General features: G+C 41.3%; 1 protein-coding gene and 1 long non-coding RNA gene across 22 annotated transcripts in view; one reads left to right on the top strand and one right to left on the bottom strand.

Annotated features, from left to right (window-relative positions):
• The window catches only part of magi2 (membrane associated guanylate kinase, WW and PDZ domain containing 2), a 929,612-nt gene that overhangs the window by 864,246 nt on the left and 43,967 nt on the right, over nucleotides 1–21,399 (top strand). For all 21 annotated transcript variants that reach the window (XM_062983516.1, XM_062983514.1, XM_062983518.1 and 18 more), the window contains one exon: nucleotides 20,289–20,427. In XM_062983516.1, the coding sequence (XP_062839586.1) occupies nucleotides 20,289–20,427 (139 nt within the window). The remainder of the gene's footprint in view (nucleotides 1–20,288; nucleotides 20,428–21,399) is intronic.
• The window catches only part of LOC103278957 (uncharacterized), a 94,360-nt gene continuing 79,471 nt past the window's right edge, over nucleotides 6,511–21,399 (bottom strand). Inside the window, exons 7-8 of the long non-coding RNA XR_506447.3 lie at nucleotides 15,950–16,005; nucleotides 6,511–6,918 (exon numbers count right to left, since the gene is read on the bottom strand). This is a non-coding gene — a long non-coding RNA (uncharacterized LOC103278957). The remainder of the gene's footprint in view (nucleotides 6,919–15,949; nucleotides 16,006–21,399) is intronic.

Genomic DNA, 21,399 nt, shown 5'->3' with positions numbered 1-21,399 from the left:
GAGGGGCCCTTACTTGAAATTAGGTTTGTGTTGTGCTACTTTCTGAGCCACTTTACAGATACCTGGACAGTTTGGTCCAAACTAAAATAAGTCTATTGATTCAAATGGATCGCCTTTCTGTTAATTCACCATTTAGCAATGGATTCGGGGGCCACAGACTCAGGTCTAAAGACCTAGCCATTGTCTTTCATTAGCTATATTGCTATGACTGAACTTAGGACCTCTTCACATGCGCTGCAGGAATCGGGCTGTCTTGCTGCATCCCAGCAGTGGCTGTGTGGGGACCTATGGCTCCAGGCCCCTTCTGTCGCAGCTTCCCCTCATCATATGGGGGGGATGAAGAAGAGGCAGGGAGGAGCCCTAGGGAGGAGCCCCAGGGGGACGGCGGCCCCTTGACTCTGGTGAGAGAGAGCTCTCCCTCACCGTACACACACACCAGTTGACAGATAAAGCCAAGGGTAACTAACTTTTCCTCAGGAAGGCAAGGCAGAAGCTGAAGCTGAAGAAGACGCTCCAGTGGTTCTCAACCTATGGGTCCCCAAATGTTTTGGCTTTCAACTCCCAGAAATCATAACAGCTGCTAAACTGGCTGGGATTTCTAGGAGTTGTAGGCCAAAACACCACGGGACGCACAGGTTGAGAATCACTTTTCCAGTAAGTCAGCATGGGCTGCAAGTGCTGCTGAAAGAGCAACGCCATCCTCATGTCCCACCACACATCCTTGCCCCATTAGACCCACAGGACAAGGTGATGGCAACAGAGGAGAAGAAGGAGGAGGAAAAGGCGGCGCCCTCAAAGCTACTGCTTTGCTTGCTCTTTCTCTCTCTTCCTTCTCTTCCCTCCCCTCCCAACCGAGGGGGGGGGGGGGGGGGCAAAGAAAACGCAAGTTCGATCCATTCTTCTCCAAACAGAAGCATTCGTATGCATCAGCATTGAAACCTAGACTATCATTCCTAGCTTCCAATGCCTTTGATCTGCAAACAGTGTATTTCTGTAAAGCAGGGTGCAGAATGATAGAGACGGCCGTTTTGCATTTAGAGAAACCTCTGGGTCCATAAGCCCGCCCAGGAGGTACGGTGACCTGTCACCCTGCTCCCCACACTATCCCGGCTTCCCCCTGCCCCATCATTCAGTAAAAAGCTTCAAAAGGCCGCCTCAGCCCCTTTTCTTATGGAAAGACAGGAAGCTCCCCGTCATGCACTGCCTGATTCTTTTTTAGCAGTGGCAGGGATTTTTTCCCAGTTTGACCATGGAGCCGCCACAGAAGTACTTGTAATGGGTGTGATGGGAACCATCGAACTCAGTGGCTGAACTCAAAAAACCCCGTCACTGGCACCAAAAAGAAGCCCATGTGAAGAAGTCCTTCTGGAGTGCGTTCTGTTAAACAAACAACTTAGTGCAGTGAGGAAAAATTAGAATATTCAATCCTGAACATATTAATTCTTACATAATTGTCATCCAAATGTTATGGGTGCACTTGGTACTACATAGTGGATTCCAGCCAAACGCTCCTGCAAATCCCACATATTAGTAAGCAACTAATGGGATCAATGGTGATTTGTTCCCCAGCCTGTTGTTCACCATCCCTCCTGTGGGACATCTCTAATGTAACAGGCAGAAAAGGGACCCCTGTCATAAATCTTTCTTATGTCAAAAATTGCTTATGTATGGGAGGATAGGATCATCAGGCAGTAGCTTCTGGATCAACAGAGGAATATACCTCTATCAATCTTGGCACCCGCTTACCGATAAGTAGAATTTGGGGGATTTTCATGGTCCCTACATAAACTGGGGGCTATGTGAGAATACATTGCACAGTTGTAGGTTACAAATTTTTACTGGCTAACAGGATTCTTCTCTCATTCTTTTAAAATAAAAATCATTTGGAGTGCTAAAAACTGTAACAGGACAGTCACCTCTGCACAACTAAGGGTTTTCATGGAGAACTAACATGTCAGATGGAACTGACTGATTTAAGAAAAACATGATATAAAAATATTAATCTGTGCATTTTGTGTGTTTAGGGGTGAGTCCCACTTCACATGAAATAACCCACAAATACACCATAAAAATGAGTTATTGATTAGAGCTGTAGACAGGATTATACATATGGAACCAGATCCAAGCATTGGCCAATCCACCTGTTGATTAATGAGCCTGATCTCTGGCTCGATGCCTGGACCTTTAGAGTAGAAAGGGATCCACTTGGATAAATGTCCCCTGTGTGGTCCCATTGCTGTCAGCAGGTTCAAGAAAGACCTCTGTTCCCAAGCTAGGCAAGACCCATTCCATTTGACATAACCCGAGTCACTTAAGGGGATCTGATACATTATCAGTGCCAGGGAGACATCGATGAGAGTGGATCCTTGACCATCCCCCAGAATGGTAAATCATTCGTGTGTTTCGGTAATAGAACACAAAACCAACACAACAAAAGGTGAAAGTCAGAGCCATGCTCCGGGACAAACTGGAGAGCACACCTGGGAAAACAGACTTAAATACCCCTTCCATCTGTTTCACTTCATTAGCTGGTATTCCCACTTCTGCTCTGCATCACCCCACGTAGACTTCTGGCAATCACTGGGTTGGGAGATGCTGTCATTCCACTTCTACCCCAAACTACAAATTACTTGCATAGTGACTTGCATGTTGCCCTCTAAGAAAAAGTGTATTGCAAGTGAGAAAACTACGTATTTGTTTATTTTTGTGACTGTGAATTAAGAGAATGAATTTATAGAACATATCAATAATGAAATGTTGGTAAAAATGAATCACTATATTTGAAACCAGTGTTGAAAGTCTCCTTGAGAGACCTCCTTCCATATATTACAGGAGCATCACAGAACTTTATTTTCACCTAATGTTGTGGGTTGTAGTCTATATATAATCAGCTTTATCTACTGTAGAAGCATAAGGCTACATGTTTCAGAAGGTTGTCTGACTCAGATATAAGAGCAATATAAGAGGCTTTACCTATCTCTAACAGCTATCAACACACGCCATAAATTGCAGTGGGTTTCATTAAACAGGCAGTTCTTGAACTTTGGAAAAACTGCCACTGAAGCTTTTAAGAATGTTGAATCTGAAGAGCACATGGAGCATTTGGAATTGCATTGCGAGATATTTATCCTACCCCATTTAAGTGAATTTTAGAGGAGTTTCAGATATAATCAGCATTCATTCATAATCCTCCTTTATTTTCAACTGCTTCTTACATCTTTTTATTTACTGCAGAAAGCCTGTTAGGGGAAGAAAGACACAGCAGCCTCATAATGCCCTGTGGTTGCTAATATGTGAAGGGCTCCTTCTAAAGATCCTCTTTGTTAACATTAATTTGTTATTGTTGTTGGCCATCAAGTCAGCTTCAATTAGTAATGACCCTATGAATGAGAGACCTCTAAGAAATCCTGATATTAACAGCCATACTCGGGTCTTGTAAAAGTCAGAGGCTGCACTTTTATTGATTGAACAAATCCACCTGTTGCATGGTTTTCCTCTCATCCTGCTGCCTTCCACTTTATAGAGCGTTGTTGTATTTTATTATTTCATGATGTATATACAAAGTATTTACTTCATTTTGGCTTCTTGTGAGAACCTTGACTTGCTGTAGGAGTTGATATTTGTCTTTTTGACAGTCCGTTGTATCTGTAGAATTCCCCTCCGCACCACATTTCAAATGAGTTGATTCGCTTCCTGTCAGTTTCCTTCACTGTCCAGCTTTCACAGCCATACATAGAAATAGAAATACTTGGGTATGAATGAGCCTAACTTTGGTATTTAACTATATTCCTTTACACTTGAGAATATTATCTAACTTCTTCACAGCTGTCTTTCTGTGTGTTAACTGTCATCTCATCATTCATTAATACATTTTGATGAATGACTGGGCCCAAGGTACTGGGAAATCTTTATCTATTTCAGTGTATTCATCACCCACTTCAAAGTTGCTTAAATCATCTGTGGTCAGGGGCGGCTAAAGCTATAAGCCGGGTAAGCAACTGCAAGTGGCGCAAAATCCTCTAGGGGTGCCGTTGAGGTGGCGGGGCCTGGGGCGCCCAGGGAGGATTGTGAGGGCACCTCCCCCCATCCCAGTTCAGCACCGAGACCTGGCCCTCAGCACTCAGCTCAGACACTAAGCCTCAGCCTGGAAGCGAAGGGGGAGGAGCTGCCTGAATGACTGGCAGCTCTTGGCTGTCTGTCATTCAGGCAGCTTCACCCCCTTCCCTTTCCGGCTGAGCATTCTGAGCCAAGTGGTGATGGCCAGGCCTCGGTGCTGAACCAGGATGCAGGGGGGATGCGCAGCTGGCCCAGGCAGGGACAGCCATCCCAGTTCAGAACCGGGGCCTGGCTGTCGTCACTGGGCTCAGAGTGGAGAGGCATTCTCTCCTGATCTTTCACCACATCTATGGCAGGCATCCTCAGAGGTTGAGGTAATTTTCAAGTGTAAGCAAAATACTGTTTGCATACACTTGAAAATTACCTAGGGTTGGCCCTGTCTGTGGTTGTTATTTTTGTGTTCTAAACATTGAACTTGTAATATTGTACCCCTGTTTTGATACCTTCCTCCATAACTTTCATCATTAATTGTTCCAATTTTCACATCTCCTTCCTTTCATCCCACTTTTTATATTATATTCTGTTTATACTATAAACACACTGGGAGATAAAATACCTTGCTTGAGCCTCTTGCCAATGAGAAACCATTCTGTTTCTCCATATTCTGCCCTAACAGTGGAAATCAAGTCATAATTCTCATGATCTACACAATGTAACCTATAAAGCACATGTTGATATTTCATACTTTCTGCATGAAAGTATGACATTCTGTTACAAATGGTCCTTTGGTGATCTGCTTCAATTTGTCATAGATATCAGGGAAGTTAGTGGCTTCCAGAATGAAAGCTTGTTGTTGCTTAATTAACGTTAAGGCCACTCAGAAAATTATTTTTGATCCCTCATAGAACAAACAGTCCCAAATTCGAAGTACTCTCTCTACTGGAAGAACGTCAATGAATAAACATATAAACCAACGAGACACCACCAAAGTCCACATGATGCCATGCTTCTCCATTAACTTATTTGGTGCATTCCTCTATCAAATACTGATATTAAGAAATATCAGACATGGGGAGGTGGAGGTCAGTACCAGACATAGGGAGTCAGTTTTGTTGTGTCTCTCCTTGTTTTGTAATTATAAGTCCCTGTATTGACTTTTAACCTTCTGTGTCTCATGCACAATAATTAACTTGCACATCAAAGGAAAGGGTTTGCAAGGTCTCCAAAGTGTAAAGCCTTGCTGTTGCTGGGATGGTTTCGGCAAACTCAAGTGAGAGAAACAAATAGTGGAGGAAAGAGAAACAGCAGTAGTGCATTTAGCAAGATGTATGAGAGCCTCTTCACTAAGGATCACTGACTGGGTCAATAAATTCAATACAAATCCATGAACTGAGAGTGATGGGTACACAGAAATGAGAGTACAGAGCTCATCAGAGACTAGAGAGGAGGTTTCTGTTTATACGGGGAAAAGAAATACGAGCAGCAAGGCCAAAGACATTTTTAAAAGTCAGTTGAAAGTGCCTATTGTAAAAGGAAACAAACAGAGCTTGCCTGAATTCAGCAAATGAAACTGATCAAATACTCCCAGGTGTTGGGAACAGAAGTACAGTGAAATCTCATTTTCCAACTGCCCTGAAGAACACTGAGCTAATGAAATATTTGAGTAAACAGGAGAAATCTTTGACTTAGGTTTACACTGATAGAGAGAGACCTTGGAGCACAAACAGGGAATTAAAATTAACTGGAAGTGTTTTCTTTTCTGCAATCAGCATTCCTGATATAATGAGGTTTAACTGCCAGCTCAGCAGTCTCAGATTCTCTGTGCCAAATTCTTGAAAATGAGTAATTTTAATTAGAATTCAACTAATTTCAGTTATTAAAACAATTCAATTAAAATATAATTAAAAATAAAGGAAAAGGCTGTTAAGGACAATTATCCTAAAACAACACAGCATCCCATTTCTGTTTGAAAGCTTTTCTAAATAAATATGTTTTGGCCTAATTCTGGAAGGACAAAGAGAGAGTTATCCAAGTTTCCAATGGTGATGAGACTTGAGAGAAGAACCTCTCCTGATAATCTTGGAGCCCTGTCTGGCATTTGCTACTTTTGGAAGCTTATCACAACTCATTTTTTCTATAATTTGAGTGCCCATAGGTTGTTCTCCGTTTCTGGAAAATAGACAGAGGTTGTGGAGAACAAGCCATCCATTCCTACCCATCCAGCTGCCTGCCCCATTTATGTGCATTGTTTTCTGCACAGGCCACTTGTGTTGTTAACAGAACTTGGGCTGTGGATAGGTTCAGGCCCTTGAACTCCATTAGGTGGTCTTCAATAAGTCCCTTTCATCTCTCAACATGTCCTGTGTCTTAGGGTGTACAGTATGGCAACAGGAGAACATCTTTTGGGGGAAAGAATGACTTGCAAATACGATCCCATAAACACATACACTGGTATCATGTTACTAATAATAACAACAATAAGCTTTATTTGTATTCTGCCCTATCTTCCCAATGGGGACTCAGGGCGGTTGTATATATATGTGTGTGTATTTTTACAATCAGTGCAGATGATAAAGCTCCACCCTCCATACTGGAGCACTTCACCCTACTTGACTCCCCTATGCTTCAGCAGGAAAACAAAGCATTCACAAAGAGGGTGGCATCATGTTTTGGGGGCTGGCTGCTCAAGCACAATGAACGGCTGAATAGCCTTCTTTCATGGTCCTCTGGCCACATAATGGATATGGTGGGATTCAGATGAAGATTCAGGAAGTGAGATGGGAACGTAGTTATGATTCTAATAGTAACATATCATCAGATCTCAATTTCAGGATATAGCAATTTTGCTGTATTAGTCAGTTTCTGTAAAAAGAAGAACAACCATATGGCTTCTTAAAGTCTAGCAAGCTTTATTTGCTATACTCTTCTCATGACAACCCAAGCTTGGAGAAGATCATGATGCTGGGGAAAATGGAAGGAAAAAGGAAGTGGGGCCGACCAAGAGCAAGATAGATGGATGGTATCCTTGAAGTGACTGGCTTGACTTGGAAGGAACTGGGGGCAGCGATGGCCGGCAGAAAGCTCTACCGTGGACTGGTCCATGAGGTCACGAAGAGTCGGAAGCGACTGAATGAGTAAACAACACAACAACAAGGCCTAAATCCAATATTTATTTATTTATTTATTTATTTATTTATTTATTTACAGCATTTATATTCCGCCCTTCTCACCCCGAAGGGGACTCAGGGCGGATCACATTACACATATAGGCAAACATTCAATGCCTTTTAACATAGAACAAAGACAAACAAACATAGGCTTCGAGCGGGCCTCGAACTCATGACCTCCTGGTCAGAGTGAGTCATTGCAGTGATTCATTGCAGCTGCTCTCCAGCCTGCGCCACAGCCCGAGCCCAATACAAAGGACCATGTTTTTGAATTGATATAGCCCTTGATAAATTGGGCTTAAGATTTTAAATTATGTTCATAAATAAAATCATAGCTCTCATCAAGCAGGCAAATTTCAAGGCTTCTCACCAGAACATAATGGTTTTGTTCTGTGCATTGGTTCAGCCACCTAACTCATTTAAATTCAACAATCTGAAAATAACATTTCTGCCTTACAATTTTGTTTTCTTCAGGGGTACCCACATGGGAGTCACAGACTGAAAAATGAATGCAACATGTTAATACTAGCAGCAACAACAAATCCTCAGCTTCTTGTTATCATCTCAGTCAAGGGACACCAAATTAATATGCTGTGGCTCCCATTATCCAACCCAGGGCAATGAAAGACTGTCCGTCTTACCATTTGTTTACAGCAGCAGCATAGAATGGTTGGTCCCACTGAGAGCAAAGAGAAGCAGCTCATCCTCCTCCAAAGAGTGAATGTCTAAGAAACATAGAAAATAAGGAAAGAAACATAGTCCTGATTGTATTATGCTGCACGGAAGTTAGGGATACAGTGGGCACAAACAGCCTGTGGGACAGAAGAGATGAGGGAACAAGGAAGATCAGGAGTTGGTAGTACAGCAACCTCTGTCAAGAGAGGAAATCAGGTTGTTTTGTTTTTGAATGCATAACATTCTCTAGTTCCGAAGTTTGTAGTTGGGAGGGCACAAGAGAACACCTTAAAAATGCCTAGGCTCCAGTCAAACAAGTTTTTGAGAATGGGAGAAGTTTTTGGAGAACGGGAGAAGTTCCAGCAGATTGGAGGAGGGCGAATGTGGTCCCTATATTCAAGAAGGGAAAAAAGAACGACCCAAACAATTACCATCCGGTTAGCCTCACGTTGATACCAGACAAGATTCTGGAAAAGATAATTAAAGAAGTGGCCTGCAAACACTTAGAAACAAATGCGGTCATTGCTAATAGTCAACACAGATTTACCAAAAACAAGTCATGCCTGACTAATCTGATCTCTTTTTTTGATAAAGTTACAAACTGGGTAGATGCAGGGAATGCTGTGGATGTAGCGTACCTAGATTTCTGTAAGGCCTTCAACAAGGTCCCCCATGACCTTCTGGCAAACAAGTTAGTCAAATGTGGGCTAGGCAAAACTACGGTTAGGTGGATCTGTAATTGGTTAAGCGAACGAACCCAAAGGGTGCTCACCAATGCATCTTCTTCATCTTGGAAAGAAGTCACGAGTGGAGTGCCACAGGGTTCCATCCTGGGCCCGGTTCTGTTCAACATCTTTATTAACGACTTAGACGAAGGGTTAGAAGGCACGATCATCAAGTTTGCAGACGACACCTGGGAGGGATAGCTAACACTCCAGAAGACAGGAGCAGAATTCAAAATGATCTTAACAGATTAGAGAGATGGGCCGAAACTAACAAAAGGAAGTTCAACATGGACAAATGCAAGATACTTCACTTCGGCAGAAAAAATGGAATGCAAAGATACAGAATGGGGGACGCCTGGCTCGACAGCAGTACGTGTGAAAAAGATCTTGGAGTCCTTGTGGACAACAAGTTAAACATGAGCCAACAATGTGATGTGGCGGTGAAAAAAGCCAATGGGATTCTGGCCTGCATCAATAGGGGAATAGCGTCTAGATCCAGGGAAGTCATGCTCCCCCTCTATTCTGCCTTGGTCAGGCCACACCTGGAATACTGTGTCCAATTCAGGGTACCACAGTTGAAGGGAGATGTTGACAAGCTGGAAAGCGTCCAGAGGAGGGCGACTAAAATGATCAAGGGTCTGGAGAACAAACCCTATGAGGAGCTGCTTAAAGAGCTGGGTATGTTTAGCCTGCAGAAGAGAAGGCTGAGAGGAGACATGATAGCCATGTACAAATATGTGAGGGGAAGTCATAGGGATGAGGGAACAAGCTTGTTTGCTGCTGCCCGGCAGACTAGGACGTGGAACAATGGCTTCAAACAACAGGAAAGGAGATTCCACCTGAACATCAGGAAGAACTTCCTCACTGTGAGAGCTGTTCAGCAGTGGAACTATCTGCCCCGGAGTGCGGTGGAGGCTTCTTCTTTGGAGGCTTTTAAGCAGAGGCTGGATGGCCATCTGTCAGGGGTGCTTTGAATGAGATTTTCCTGCTTTTTGCAGGCCCGTGGATGGCCCGTGAGGTCTCTTCCAACTCTATGATTCTATGATTATAACATCTAGGCCACAAATTAAGCAATATAATTTTTATGGAGCCTTGTACACCCCATGGCCGTAGTTTTGCACTTTTCCCTTGCCCTTGTCCTAGTGTCACAACCTGGCTACGTTTACCACAGCAAATTGTCATTGGATTGATGAATGTTGTTTTAAACTGAGTTTTAAGCTGTGGTTTATATACTTATTTGTTTTGTTTAATTTGTGTTTTTATTTTAGATGTACAGTGTTCCCTCACTACTTTGCAGTTCACTTTTTGTGGATTCGCTGTTTCACGGTTTTTCAATAAACCCTAAAAGAATATTATAAATCATAAAAAACTACAATATACAGCTTAAGGAAGGGAGAAAGGGAGGAAGGAGAAGCTGAAGGAAGAGAAAAGGAGCCCAAGTGGCAACGGGAGAAGGAGGAGACGATTTATCAACACACGATTGGTTGATAAAGACTTAAAATAGTGTATAGCTACTGAAATAGCGTCCCTACTTCACGGATTTTCACTTACTGCCGGTGGTCCTGGAACCTAACCCCCGCAATAAGTGAGGGAACACTGTACTTCTTACGTTTTTAGGCACATTGTGCCGGGTATAAGCCATCTCGAGTCCCTTTGGGGAGATGGTGGTGGGATACAAAAATAAAATTATTATTTTATTGTATGACACAGCAAACAAGATAGATATGCTGGATTTCGTTTCACAAAATCACAAGTCGAACACTTCCCAACATAACTAGTATTTTTGGCCCAGTTTCCTCTGGATCTTATCCGGATTTTATCATTATGTTTTGTATGTGATTTTTTATGACTTGTTTTATTATTGTTTGACTTGTTTTATTGCTTGTTTTTATATTGTTGATGACCGGGCTTGGCCCCATGTAAGCTGTGCCGAGTCCCTTCGGGGAGATGGGGCGGGGTATAAAAATAAAATTATTATTATATTATTATTATTCCCAAGTGTCTAGGACTGTGTGATGTATTTTTGGATGATGCGTGCAGATCCCAGTAGGATGGTCATTATTATTATTATTATTATTATTATTATTATTATTATTATTATTATTATTATTATTATTATTAAGAGCTCTCTGGATCAAAATGTTAAGCATCCCTCCCTAGAATGCAAATACCAGGATTACATAGGATGTTGCCATGGAGGTTAAAGAATAATTAGAGTTCTGTAACTGTGTAGTGTAATGACCCTAGCATACACAAAGTCACTGTAAATGTATGCATCTATTGTAATCATACTTACTGTTTAGGTAGTGTTTTACAATTCAGAATGTGTCATATACGATTGGCCAGTATTGTTGTCTCCATGCTGGAGAAATGACACTAGCTAATGCACTGAATGAGGACTTCTAGGTTATATTTGACCAACTAAGGATCCAGAAGTGAAAGGAGCAAGGGAAGACCTCTGCTGTTAGGAAAATTTCCCAATACCGCAGCTTCCCATGCTTCCTCTTTGTGTCAGCAGGAAAGATGCAATTTAAAAATAAAAGATTTCAAACATGTAATGTCTAAACAGGAGATGTCACTATCCATAGAGTAATTAGTTGCTTTCAAGTGGTTTAATTATAAAATGCATTAAGAAGACAACAGACTGCAGTGCCCATTGTGCACAATCATCGGGGGCTGTTTTTATCATTAAATTTCTGCACTTAACTCAGGTTGAAAACCCGCATCAGCAATTATGTTCATTTCTAGTGCAGCAGAGCAGCAGTGCACCTGTTTTTTGTTGGCAGAGCCTTGCTCATTCAAGAATGGCACAGCAGGCAACCAGCTTGAAGTTAGGCTATTGTAATTGCTTTGAGGCATCATAAGTCAACCATTGCCTGACTATATTTACTAATTCACTAAACACATCTAAGAACTTGCATTTCTCCCAAGCCAATGCATGCTCCAGTTAATAACTACTCTTCCCACTAATCCTGCCATGGTCCGTTTCATCCTGAGAAGTCTGGACTTTTCTTTCTATCACAAGACATTGATCATAACTGTGGTGCCAGTTTCCTTGAGAGTCTTCTGTGATTGTGTCCTCTCTGAGGAAGGAGAGTACAAACCATAAACAAGTTAGACACTAGCATATATGTTTTTACATAAGATTTTAGTTCCATGCTGAGTTATTTAGAGAATTTAACTGATAGTCAAAACCATTAAGGGCAGGTATGGGTAACCTGTGACTCTTCAGGAGTGCAACTCCCACCCTCCTTTACCATTGACTATGCTGCTAGGGCTGGTAATAGTTGCAGTACAACATCTAGAGGGCTGCACGTTGTCTGCCTCAGACTTTAAGGTAATTCATCTGCATATATATTTCATGAAGAATTGTCTATATCAGTGGTTCTCAATCTGTGGGTCTCCAGGTGTTTTGGTCTACAACTCCCAGAAATCCCAGCCAGTTTACCAAAACATCTGGGGACCCACAGGTTGAGAACCACTGGTCTATGTGGACCATACTTTGTATCTAAATACAGCTGTTAGTCCCAACCAAAGGAGAACCAATGAATCCATAGCTAAGTGGTTGTTGTTGTTGTTGTTGTTTATTCGTTCAGTCGCTTCCGACTCTTCGTGACCTCATGGACTAGCCACGCCAGAGCTCCCTGTCGGGCATCGCCACCCCCAACTCCTTCAAGGTCAAGTCAGTCACTTCAAGGATGCCATCCATTCATCTTGCCCTTGGTCGGCCCCTCTTCCTTTTTCCTTCTATTTTCCCCAGCAATAAGTGGAAAGTTATATAAATCCCATTGATTCAATGTTCGTAAATAGTTGCCAGTCTCCCATATCAAATACCCAGTGAAACACTTGGAAATAAAGAATCCAGCATGCCACGGGATCATTATAAACATAATTGTCTGGGATATTTCAAAGAAAACTGATAAATGTCTCCTGATCCATAGTAGGAAGGACATTAATGATTTACTTGCTAAACAGAAGTATTTTTTTAAACATGTGTAAATGTTGCATCCATCCCAGTCTCTTTGTTTTAATGGTTTTTAAAAGCTGTACACTTTTAGTCATAATTAACCTATCAATAATAATGTCACTTAGATGTTCCCATGGAATATTATCTCCTCATTATTGTTACAAAACGGGCTGCCCAATTTCATAGCTCAGTTGTTCTAGTGCATGGCTGGTGAATCTGAATTAATCTGAGCTGTAATGACTCTTTCTTTTAAGCAAAGCACTCCCCTGCCTTCAATAAGTGCCAATGAAAAGAATAATGAAGATGCAGCTTGCAATTGCATCAAAGGAGCACAAGTGATTTGTGAATGTGACAGGGCATATTCTCTCTCTGCAGGGCATTCTGCAGAGATAGAAAATATTCTGTTTATTTTTGTATTGATTTCTAGCATTTGTGCCTATTCGTTTGAGCCCCGCTGAATCTTTTAGAGACTGAGAAAGGAAAATAAAATTATCATGCAGAGCAGCAAATGTGCTATGGGGTTAAGTTCAGGGATAGATGCTGTTACAATGGGGCACAGTAGCAGGTGATTTTTAAAATCAGGAGTCTGAAATGTCCTTGGGACACTGCATGACTGTGCTTCTAATGAGGGAAAAGATATCTTGCCCTGTGGGGACTGCCTATGGGTATATAATGCTCCCGTTTGAAACCACTGGCCTGTTAAGCAGGGACTTATCTTTGTAAATTAACTACAGAAAAACTCAAGTGTGGCCACTTGGCCACTGTATTTAATAATACACCCTACCTGGTAATATACCAGTTATTACCTACCAACATACTTATTTAATATACCCCTGCTAATGTGCCAATTTAGTGTTCCTATCATGACCTATCAATGTATCTATTTAATAAAATATACATTTCTACTAATGTGTCCTCCTCAATTCAAATGCCTTCAATTTTTAAAAGTTTTGAAAAGTCACATACCAACCCTGCATCGCTTGAAATTATATTCCAACCCATGCACATACGAGCCTGACACACAATCCAATTTTTTAATTTTGTGTCAAAAGCATTGCGTAAATAAGAATAAAACTGATAAAATAGAGCGAGCACAAGCGGCTAAATATCTTTTGACCAAAAATGGGCAACAGTGACCTTATTGTCTGTAGCCTCAAACAATTCTCCCTCTGTACATGAGGCGGAGTTGTCTGCTCTGCTCCAGTCGCACAAAGTGGGGGATGTTTTTTGCGAGGTTGTCTTTTGATTTGCCCACTTCACTTCTGAATCTGTTCAGGGACTTCCAAGCTGCCCATTCTTAGTTTGCCCCTGGAGGCAGACCCTGGGGAGGGGGGCATCCACTTGGGATTTCCTGGTTTAGCTGCCCAGAGGGATACTCTTGCTGTTGTTGGGGAACATTAAGAGGAGCGGTGGTTCTCATGAAGCTTTTCCTTGATTTGAGTCTACTGGGAGGAGGCTGATAGCCATGCAGTGGATGGCTTTCACAGTGTTCAACCTTATTTCTCTCCTAGTTAGCAGCAATTTCCCATGGGACATTGGGGGGGGGGCAATGCCAGCTAGCTTAGAGTCTATCAATAGGTGTGGATTTGAGATCTCCTGTGATTATTCTACATGTCTCATTCCGTGAAATATTCACCTGCTCTACGTGGGCAGATTTATGCCAGACAGTGCAATAATTTTGGGTCTGCACCCTAATGCACTGCCAGTAAGTTTCCACAGGATGTTATTGCGTACAACTACTTTGTGCTTGGTGTTTCGTAAATGTTAATGTTCGATCTAAGGTGACACCAAGATATTTAGGATGGGGACAGTGTTTGAGCTCTTGGCCTTCCGAAGTAACTTTCAATTTCCTGTTGGCTTCACGGTTATGTAGGTGGAAAGTAGACACTTGTGTCTTGGCAGGGTTAGGCTTCAGAAGATTATCTCTGTAGTAGCTGGAGAGAGCTTTTAGGGCATAAGTAAGTTGTATTTCGACTGTTTCAAAGTCTTTTGGTTGTGTTGTTAGGCCAAGGTCATCAGCATATATAAAGCTCTTTGTGAGTGGTGGCTGTGGCTGATGTTAAACATGTTAAACAAGGTTGGTGCAAGAACACTGCTCAGGGCAAACAATTCTCTTGCCTCCTCCATCTAGTATTCCTGCCTTGAAACTTCACATAGAAGCTATGGTTTTTTAGGAGGGTCTGGACATTTTTTGTAAACTCATATTCCTGGGTAATATGGTAGACTTTATGCATTGCATTAAAAAAATCTAGTTCAAATCCCTGTAAGTTAAAAGTTGTGTATTATAGTTAGGTCTTCTCCCACATTGGGAGTAGTAAAATAAAGCAATTATTTAGACTTCATGGAGTCTAAAAGCCACTTTTTGCATTATGACCTTATGTGTGGAGACCACCCAAAATAGTTACGACAAAGCTTTACAGAAATCTGCCAAACAGCAAAAAAAGGGGCCAGTACTGGCATGGAACACTGACTGCACAGAAACCATTTTCGATGGTCTCCTTGACCAAAAATGACTGCTACAGTAAGGAAACCATCTTTCACAATCTTGTGGATGGCTGTTGAAGATCAATTGTTTTTTAATCTGAAGGAAAGTCAACCCATAATTATCAAATCTATCACATGGCTTTCCTTTGCCTGGGAACCTTAGATGTATCTGATTTCTCTAATTTATTATCTGAAATCTTATCTTGTTTATCCTATAAGAGACCACCTCCATATAATCTAATTTCCATTCTCATTGAAATGGCCTTCCTGGAGACCGGTGGTCGGATGAGTGAAACTTCTGTGTTGGCAAAGAGCGCTTTACTCACATTCAACTGTTGCAAGGCAAATGTGTTGCTCTTCTCTTGATAGCTGTGTTTTTATTTAATTTGCTCAGCCATGTGTTCTCCTCTCCAGCAGCTGTACCATGCTTGAAAAAAAATCTTACTTAAGTTATCCATCACTTTGTACCACAGTGATCAAATGTCCCAGCCAAAGGAATTGAAGTTTTATTTAGCTAGAGTGGGAAATGTTGACGAGCATCCTGTTGTTCTGTTGATACTACACTTCTTTGACTGACTGCACATTCACTTGCCTGTGTGAGTGATAACCCTTGGCCTAACAAGTGACAACTGAGCTATGGGGCCTGGGGAGCCATTGTGTGGCATTGTCGATTCTTCACAGTCTGGACTTGTTTGACAAATGAAGAGGATCACTCTTGGGGAGAAGCTTCTAAATGTCTGTCAAGCAAAACAACACTTAGGTTGCAGCCATGAGCAAAGGGTGTGTGTGTGTCTGTCTGCAGCAGAAGGGATGCAGTTTGTGACCTTGCTGAAGATGAATTGTGTGGAAGTTAAGAGAGAGCGAGAGCAACTCACGTTCATGACATCTTTCTTCCATGAATAATTAGTTGACAAATTTCCCTCTCTTCTCTCTGTATACACAAGGGATGAGAATTAATGTTAATATCTGCATACTCAACAACAAAAGAGGCATATTTTGCCTTAGGAATTTCACTGGGGAAGTTTTGTTTGCACAAAACTTTGTTTGCACAAAACTTTGCACAGTTTTCCTGGTTTTGGAGACAGAAAATGTACATTTTGTGATATCTGTGCAACAATGGTTTTTTGCACAGAAGACGCATAGGAAAACTATGGTACAGCTGTGCAAGAATCTGCATGCTTCTAAATTCCAACTTCTACACAAATTGCTTAAAGTTTAAATAATAAAGATGTGTATTCATGTGCCCAAGAACCACATGTAATTTTTCTGAATGTAGTTTCTGTGCAGAAACCAAGATTTATGTACAGGTATTGATATATTTTGTGCTGAATATATGATTTCTGCCCAGGGCAGAACAGGTTTGTGTATTTTTGTGCAAATGAATTTCCTCCAGAAAAGTTCCAAAGTAGAAAATGGCACTCAGAAAATGTGCAGAAACCCTTGAATTCTCACAGACTAGAAAGAAAATGACCAAAATAAATATGTGCATTATTTCTCTCCCATTCTGTGCTTTATATATTCACAAATCTCTCTGTATGTATACAGTAGAGTCTCACTTATCCAACATTCGCTTATCTAACATTCTGGATTATCCAATGCATTTTTTGTAGTCAATGTTTTCAATACAGCATGATATTTTGGTGCTAAATTCATAAATACAGTAATTATTATGTAGCGTTACTGCATATTGAATGACTTTTTCTGTCAAATTTGTTGTTAAACGTGATGTTTTGGTGCTTAATTTGTAAAATCATAACCTAATTTAATGTTTAATAGGCTTCTCCTTAATCTCTCCTTATTATCCAACATATTCGCTTATCCAACATTCTGCCGGCCCATTTATGTTGGATAAGTGAGACTCTACAGTATATTAGGTTAGGTTTCAGCACCATGTCCTTAAAGTTTAGACGAATATCTGAAGTCAGTTTACACACACATACACACATCTCAGCCATCTGAACTCCATCTTCTCCCCTTTTTTTCCTTTTCATCTAGCTATCAATCTATCATCTCCCTATCTAGGGATGGGCATATGTTGGACACTGGAGAGCCACCATAGGGTCTCATGGGAATATGCCAAAATTACACCATATTATCTGCTCCCCAGAGCATTTTAAACCCAGGAGAGCCTAAAAAGAAGGGCATACCTAGGGACCTGTTCCCTAAAAACAGGTCACTAGGGACTCATGATACATCTATTATATAAGATTTATTTACACACAGATATTAAGATATTATGACCTTGGAGGTGTCTACAGACAACGCCGGCTCTTTGGCTTAGAAATGGAGATGAGCACCAACCCCCAGAGTCAGACATGACTGGATTTAACGTAAGGGGGAACCTTTGCCTTTACCTTTATTAAGCCTAAGCATGCAATAAGGATACATGGAATCATCAAATTTCTTCTCACCACTAGATATTTAGGGAAACACATATCCCAGTATAATTTTTCACAGGGAACAAGGCTTACTATGTTTTTCCTTCTCAAACTGAATCCATCACAGACTGCCTGCCACAGCTAATGACACACAATTGCTTTTTTCTCACTCTATAGCCAGTCTTTAGGATGGGGAGAGAAAAAGATGTATTCTCTACTTTCCACCTATACATTTTGGCCCATTCTAGCTTCCACCAAAACACTTCATCAGTCATCATTGCCATCAGATTTTATTGTCAGAAGTTTTCTTCCAGGGACTGCATACATTCTTAGAGTCAGGAGTTACACATTTGAAAGGGATTGTGAATCACTTTACATTGAACTCTCGAGCAGTGCCTCTTTGGCTGCATCCACACTGCAGAATTAATGCATTTTGATATCATTTCAACTGCCGTGGCTCAGTGCTATGAAATCATGGGAGCTGCAGTTTCACAAAGACTTTAGTCTTCTCTGCCAAGTCTGGAGCCACACCAAATTACACCTCCGAGGAGGCAAACTTGGCATATTCAAGGACCAGATGAAGGGGCAAGAAAACCCATGACTATGTAAATACAATCAAAAGCAAAAGAATGGATATTTAGGCAACAAAGTGAGCGCTAAAAAAAAAAATTTAAAAAAAAAATTGACTCAAGAGGTTTGCAAATCAGCTTCCCATGAACAAATTGTACAGGAGGAGAGAGCAACATTACTTTAAGTTCACTTTGAAGTTCACTTTGACTTTAGAAATACTATTCAATTGTTTTCTTGTTGTTACTGTTATGTGCCATCAGGTCTATTCTGACTTATAGAAGTCTTATCCAAGGATTTTCTTAGAAAGAGTTATTCAAAAGATGCTTCGTGTTCTCTTCTTCAGAAGCAAAGAGAGAGTATTTTCCCAAGATCATCCAGTGGGTTTCCACACCTGAGCTGCAGTTTGAGCCCTGGTCTCCCAGAGACCTAGGGTGCATCTACACTGCAGAATTAATGCGGGTTGACTGCATTTTAAGTGTCATGATTCAATACTATGGAATCCTGGCAGTTGTAATTTGGTGAGGTACCAGCACACTTTGGTAGAGAAGGCTAAAGACCTCATAAAACGATAACTCCCATGATTCCATAGTATTGAGCCGTGGCAGTTAAAGTGATTTCAAGCTGCATTAATTATACTCCTAGTCCAGCTCTCAAACCTTTACACCACACTGACCCTTTTAAATGTTACTTGTCAAAAATAGTCACTGGCTCATCCCAGCTAATTCAGGGCTGAAGATCACTCTCCATCCCCATGGATTATTCCTGGCCAGTGATCTGGATGTCTGCTCTGATAGTGCCACTAAAAGTCCTCAGACCCAGGAATGCCACTGGGATCCTCAGCTTAAGACTGGATTGTTTGTGATTCCTGGGTAAACTAGTCAATTATTATAGTATGAAGCAGCCTCTGAATGTGGAAGGTGGCTGTCTTCCATATATTGAATATTCTCAAAATTCCCAGTGTATCGAGAAGATTAATTTTTCTCCTTGTTTCCTGTACAAGTGACAATTCAAACAAAGGAGGACTTAAGGACTAAGGAAAGCAGATAGATGTCCCTAAGATATGACTATGTGTTGTGTTACCTTCTTCTTTCTCAGTATGTATTGAAGCTAGCCCTGATATTGAGGTGACCACTGCAGGCAGGACATTTGGACCAGTATCCTGTGTAGATTGTAGTATATTGCCAACAATGCCCAGTTAGAGCAACTAAGTATTTTCAAAAACATTGTGGAAGAAGGAATGTGATGTCTCCTTGTGCAATATCTTTGTTCCAAGTATACAGAGACTCCAGAGTATAATGTGTTGTCGAAGGCTTTCATGGCCGGGATCACAGGGTTGTTGTATGTCTTTCGGGCTGTGTGGCCATGTTCCAGAAGTATTCTCTCCTGACGTTTCGCCCACATCTATGGCAGGCATCCTCAGAGGTTGTGAGGTATGGATAAACTAAGTAAGGAAAGGAAAGAATATATTGCCTGCCATAGATGTGGGCGAAACGTCAGGAGAGAATACTTCTGGAACATGGCCACACAGCCCGAAAGACATACAACAACACTCCAGAGTATAATTGTCTCTGTTCACTGTAAGCTATTGTCTGGCTGCCTTTTGTGTGTATGAAACCACTATATTATTGTTATGTTACTATTATGTGTCTTTATACTCATCTTTTTCTCTCCACAAGGAGAATTAATCCACCCTCAAAATATTTTCAATTTTTCATTCCTTTTGCTGTTTTAGACCCGGTGTAGCTTTATTTGACTAGGAAGAAAACTAGAAGTTGCCCTGGGGAATTTGAGGAGATGGGATTTAAAAAATAAATAAAATTCAGAAGTAGTGGGGCTGAGAAGCACTTGGGTGCCACATGAACCTCTCATATAATCATAAACCTCTCGTATACCCAATATTTAAGTTTCATATGATTGCTGCTGTTGTTTTTGTTTGAAGTAGTAATAGCAATTGTTTGAATTGTTATTGCATTTATACTGTCAGTAAGGACATTTTTGCTATTTTCTGCCCTAAGTGCAAAATCACTTTGTTATGGTTGGTTACTGAGCACCTTGCCTTTTGATGTTCTGCCTCAGGGAGCAAACTGGCCCTTTACATAAGGAAGGAGCCAATTTTATATTAAGATCTGCAGTCAAGGGGTATTAAAACTGATGCTGTGTCGCAAGCATATCTGGATGCTCGTTATGTGTTGATGTATGCAAAATGAAATGCTCCATTTGCGTTTGTTTAACTTGGCATCTCTGTCTTTTGTTTTTAATCTGGCAGGTGGGAGATCAAATAATTGAAATTAACGGGGAGAGCACAAGGGACATGACGCACGCCAGAGCAATAGAACTAATCAAATCTGGCGGCAGGAGAGTACGGTTGCTATTGAAACGTGGAACCGGACAGGTCCCGGAATATGGTGGGTTTTCACTTTTTTTATTATTGGCTCCTTTGCAGCTTCTTCGTTTTACTTTGGAGGCTTAGATATTCTTCCAACATTGTACAATTGGATTTCCCCTTCTTCTCCCCTACACCATTTTCAGTCTGCTTGGGAGGGGCCTCAGCAAGTAGAATAGAATAGAATAACTTTACTGTCATTGTACATTGTACAGTGAAATTAAATACTTTCCCCAGCACACATCACAAGGGGATGAGGAAAAGGAAATTCCTTCTTCTGGTGGCGCCTGTTTCACAGGCAAACAGATGCAATTGAACTGAGCCCATTCAATGCTATGCATCTTTTGTGATCACCTCAAATCAACATGGAGGTATATCTATATATATAAAAAAGTGATGGCATCAGGGCAGCGGACAAAACAACAAAACTACAGGCCCCCCAACCTCGAAATTTGACAACACAACCCATCATCCATGGCTCTAGGTTGATACAACAATAAAAAGAAAAATAAACTCCTAATTAGAGGGAGAGGAATAATTGTTGTTATCCGATTGCTGCCAGTTACAGGGCTAAGCTCCACCCACTTGGTCTCCTAGCAACGCACTCATCCCAGGGGACAGGCACAAGAGTTTGGAGAGACCTCTAAGGGCCATCCAGCCCAACCCTTTCTACTATGCAGCAGGACACAATCCAAGCATTCCCAACACATGGACAACGTATAAATACTATACTACACAGAGACATAGACCCCCTCTACCCTCATAACTTTCACAGTACACAAACAACCAAATGCATACTAAACATAAAGACAACCATACAACAGACATTCAATACCACCACTACCTCAACAAGTTCTCAACAACGCCACAGCAACGCGTGGCCGGGCTTAGCTAGTGTTATAATAGTTTAGTAGTTAAATGACATCTGCCTAGGTGCAGCAGATGTACAGTTGCTTTACTTTCAACTGTAGTGATCCCAAGACCCTCACGCCCA

Source organism: Anolis carolinensis, chromosome 5, assembly GCF_035594765.1.
Source record: "Anolis carolinensis isolate JA03-04 chromosome 5, rAnoCar3.1.pri, whole genome shotgun sequence".
NCBI lineage: Eukaryota > Metazoa > Chordata > Lepidosauria > Squamata > Dactyloidae > Anolis > Anolis carolinensis.
The sequence above is the reverse complement of the archived record's forward strand: the minus strand, read 5'-3'. Positions and strand labels throughout refer to the sequence as shown.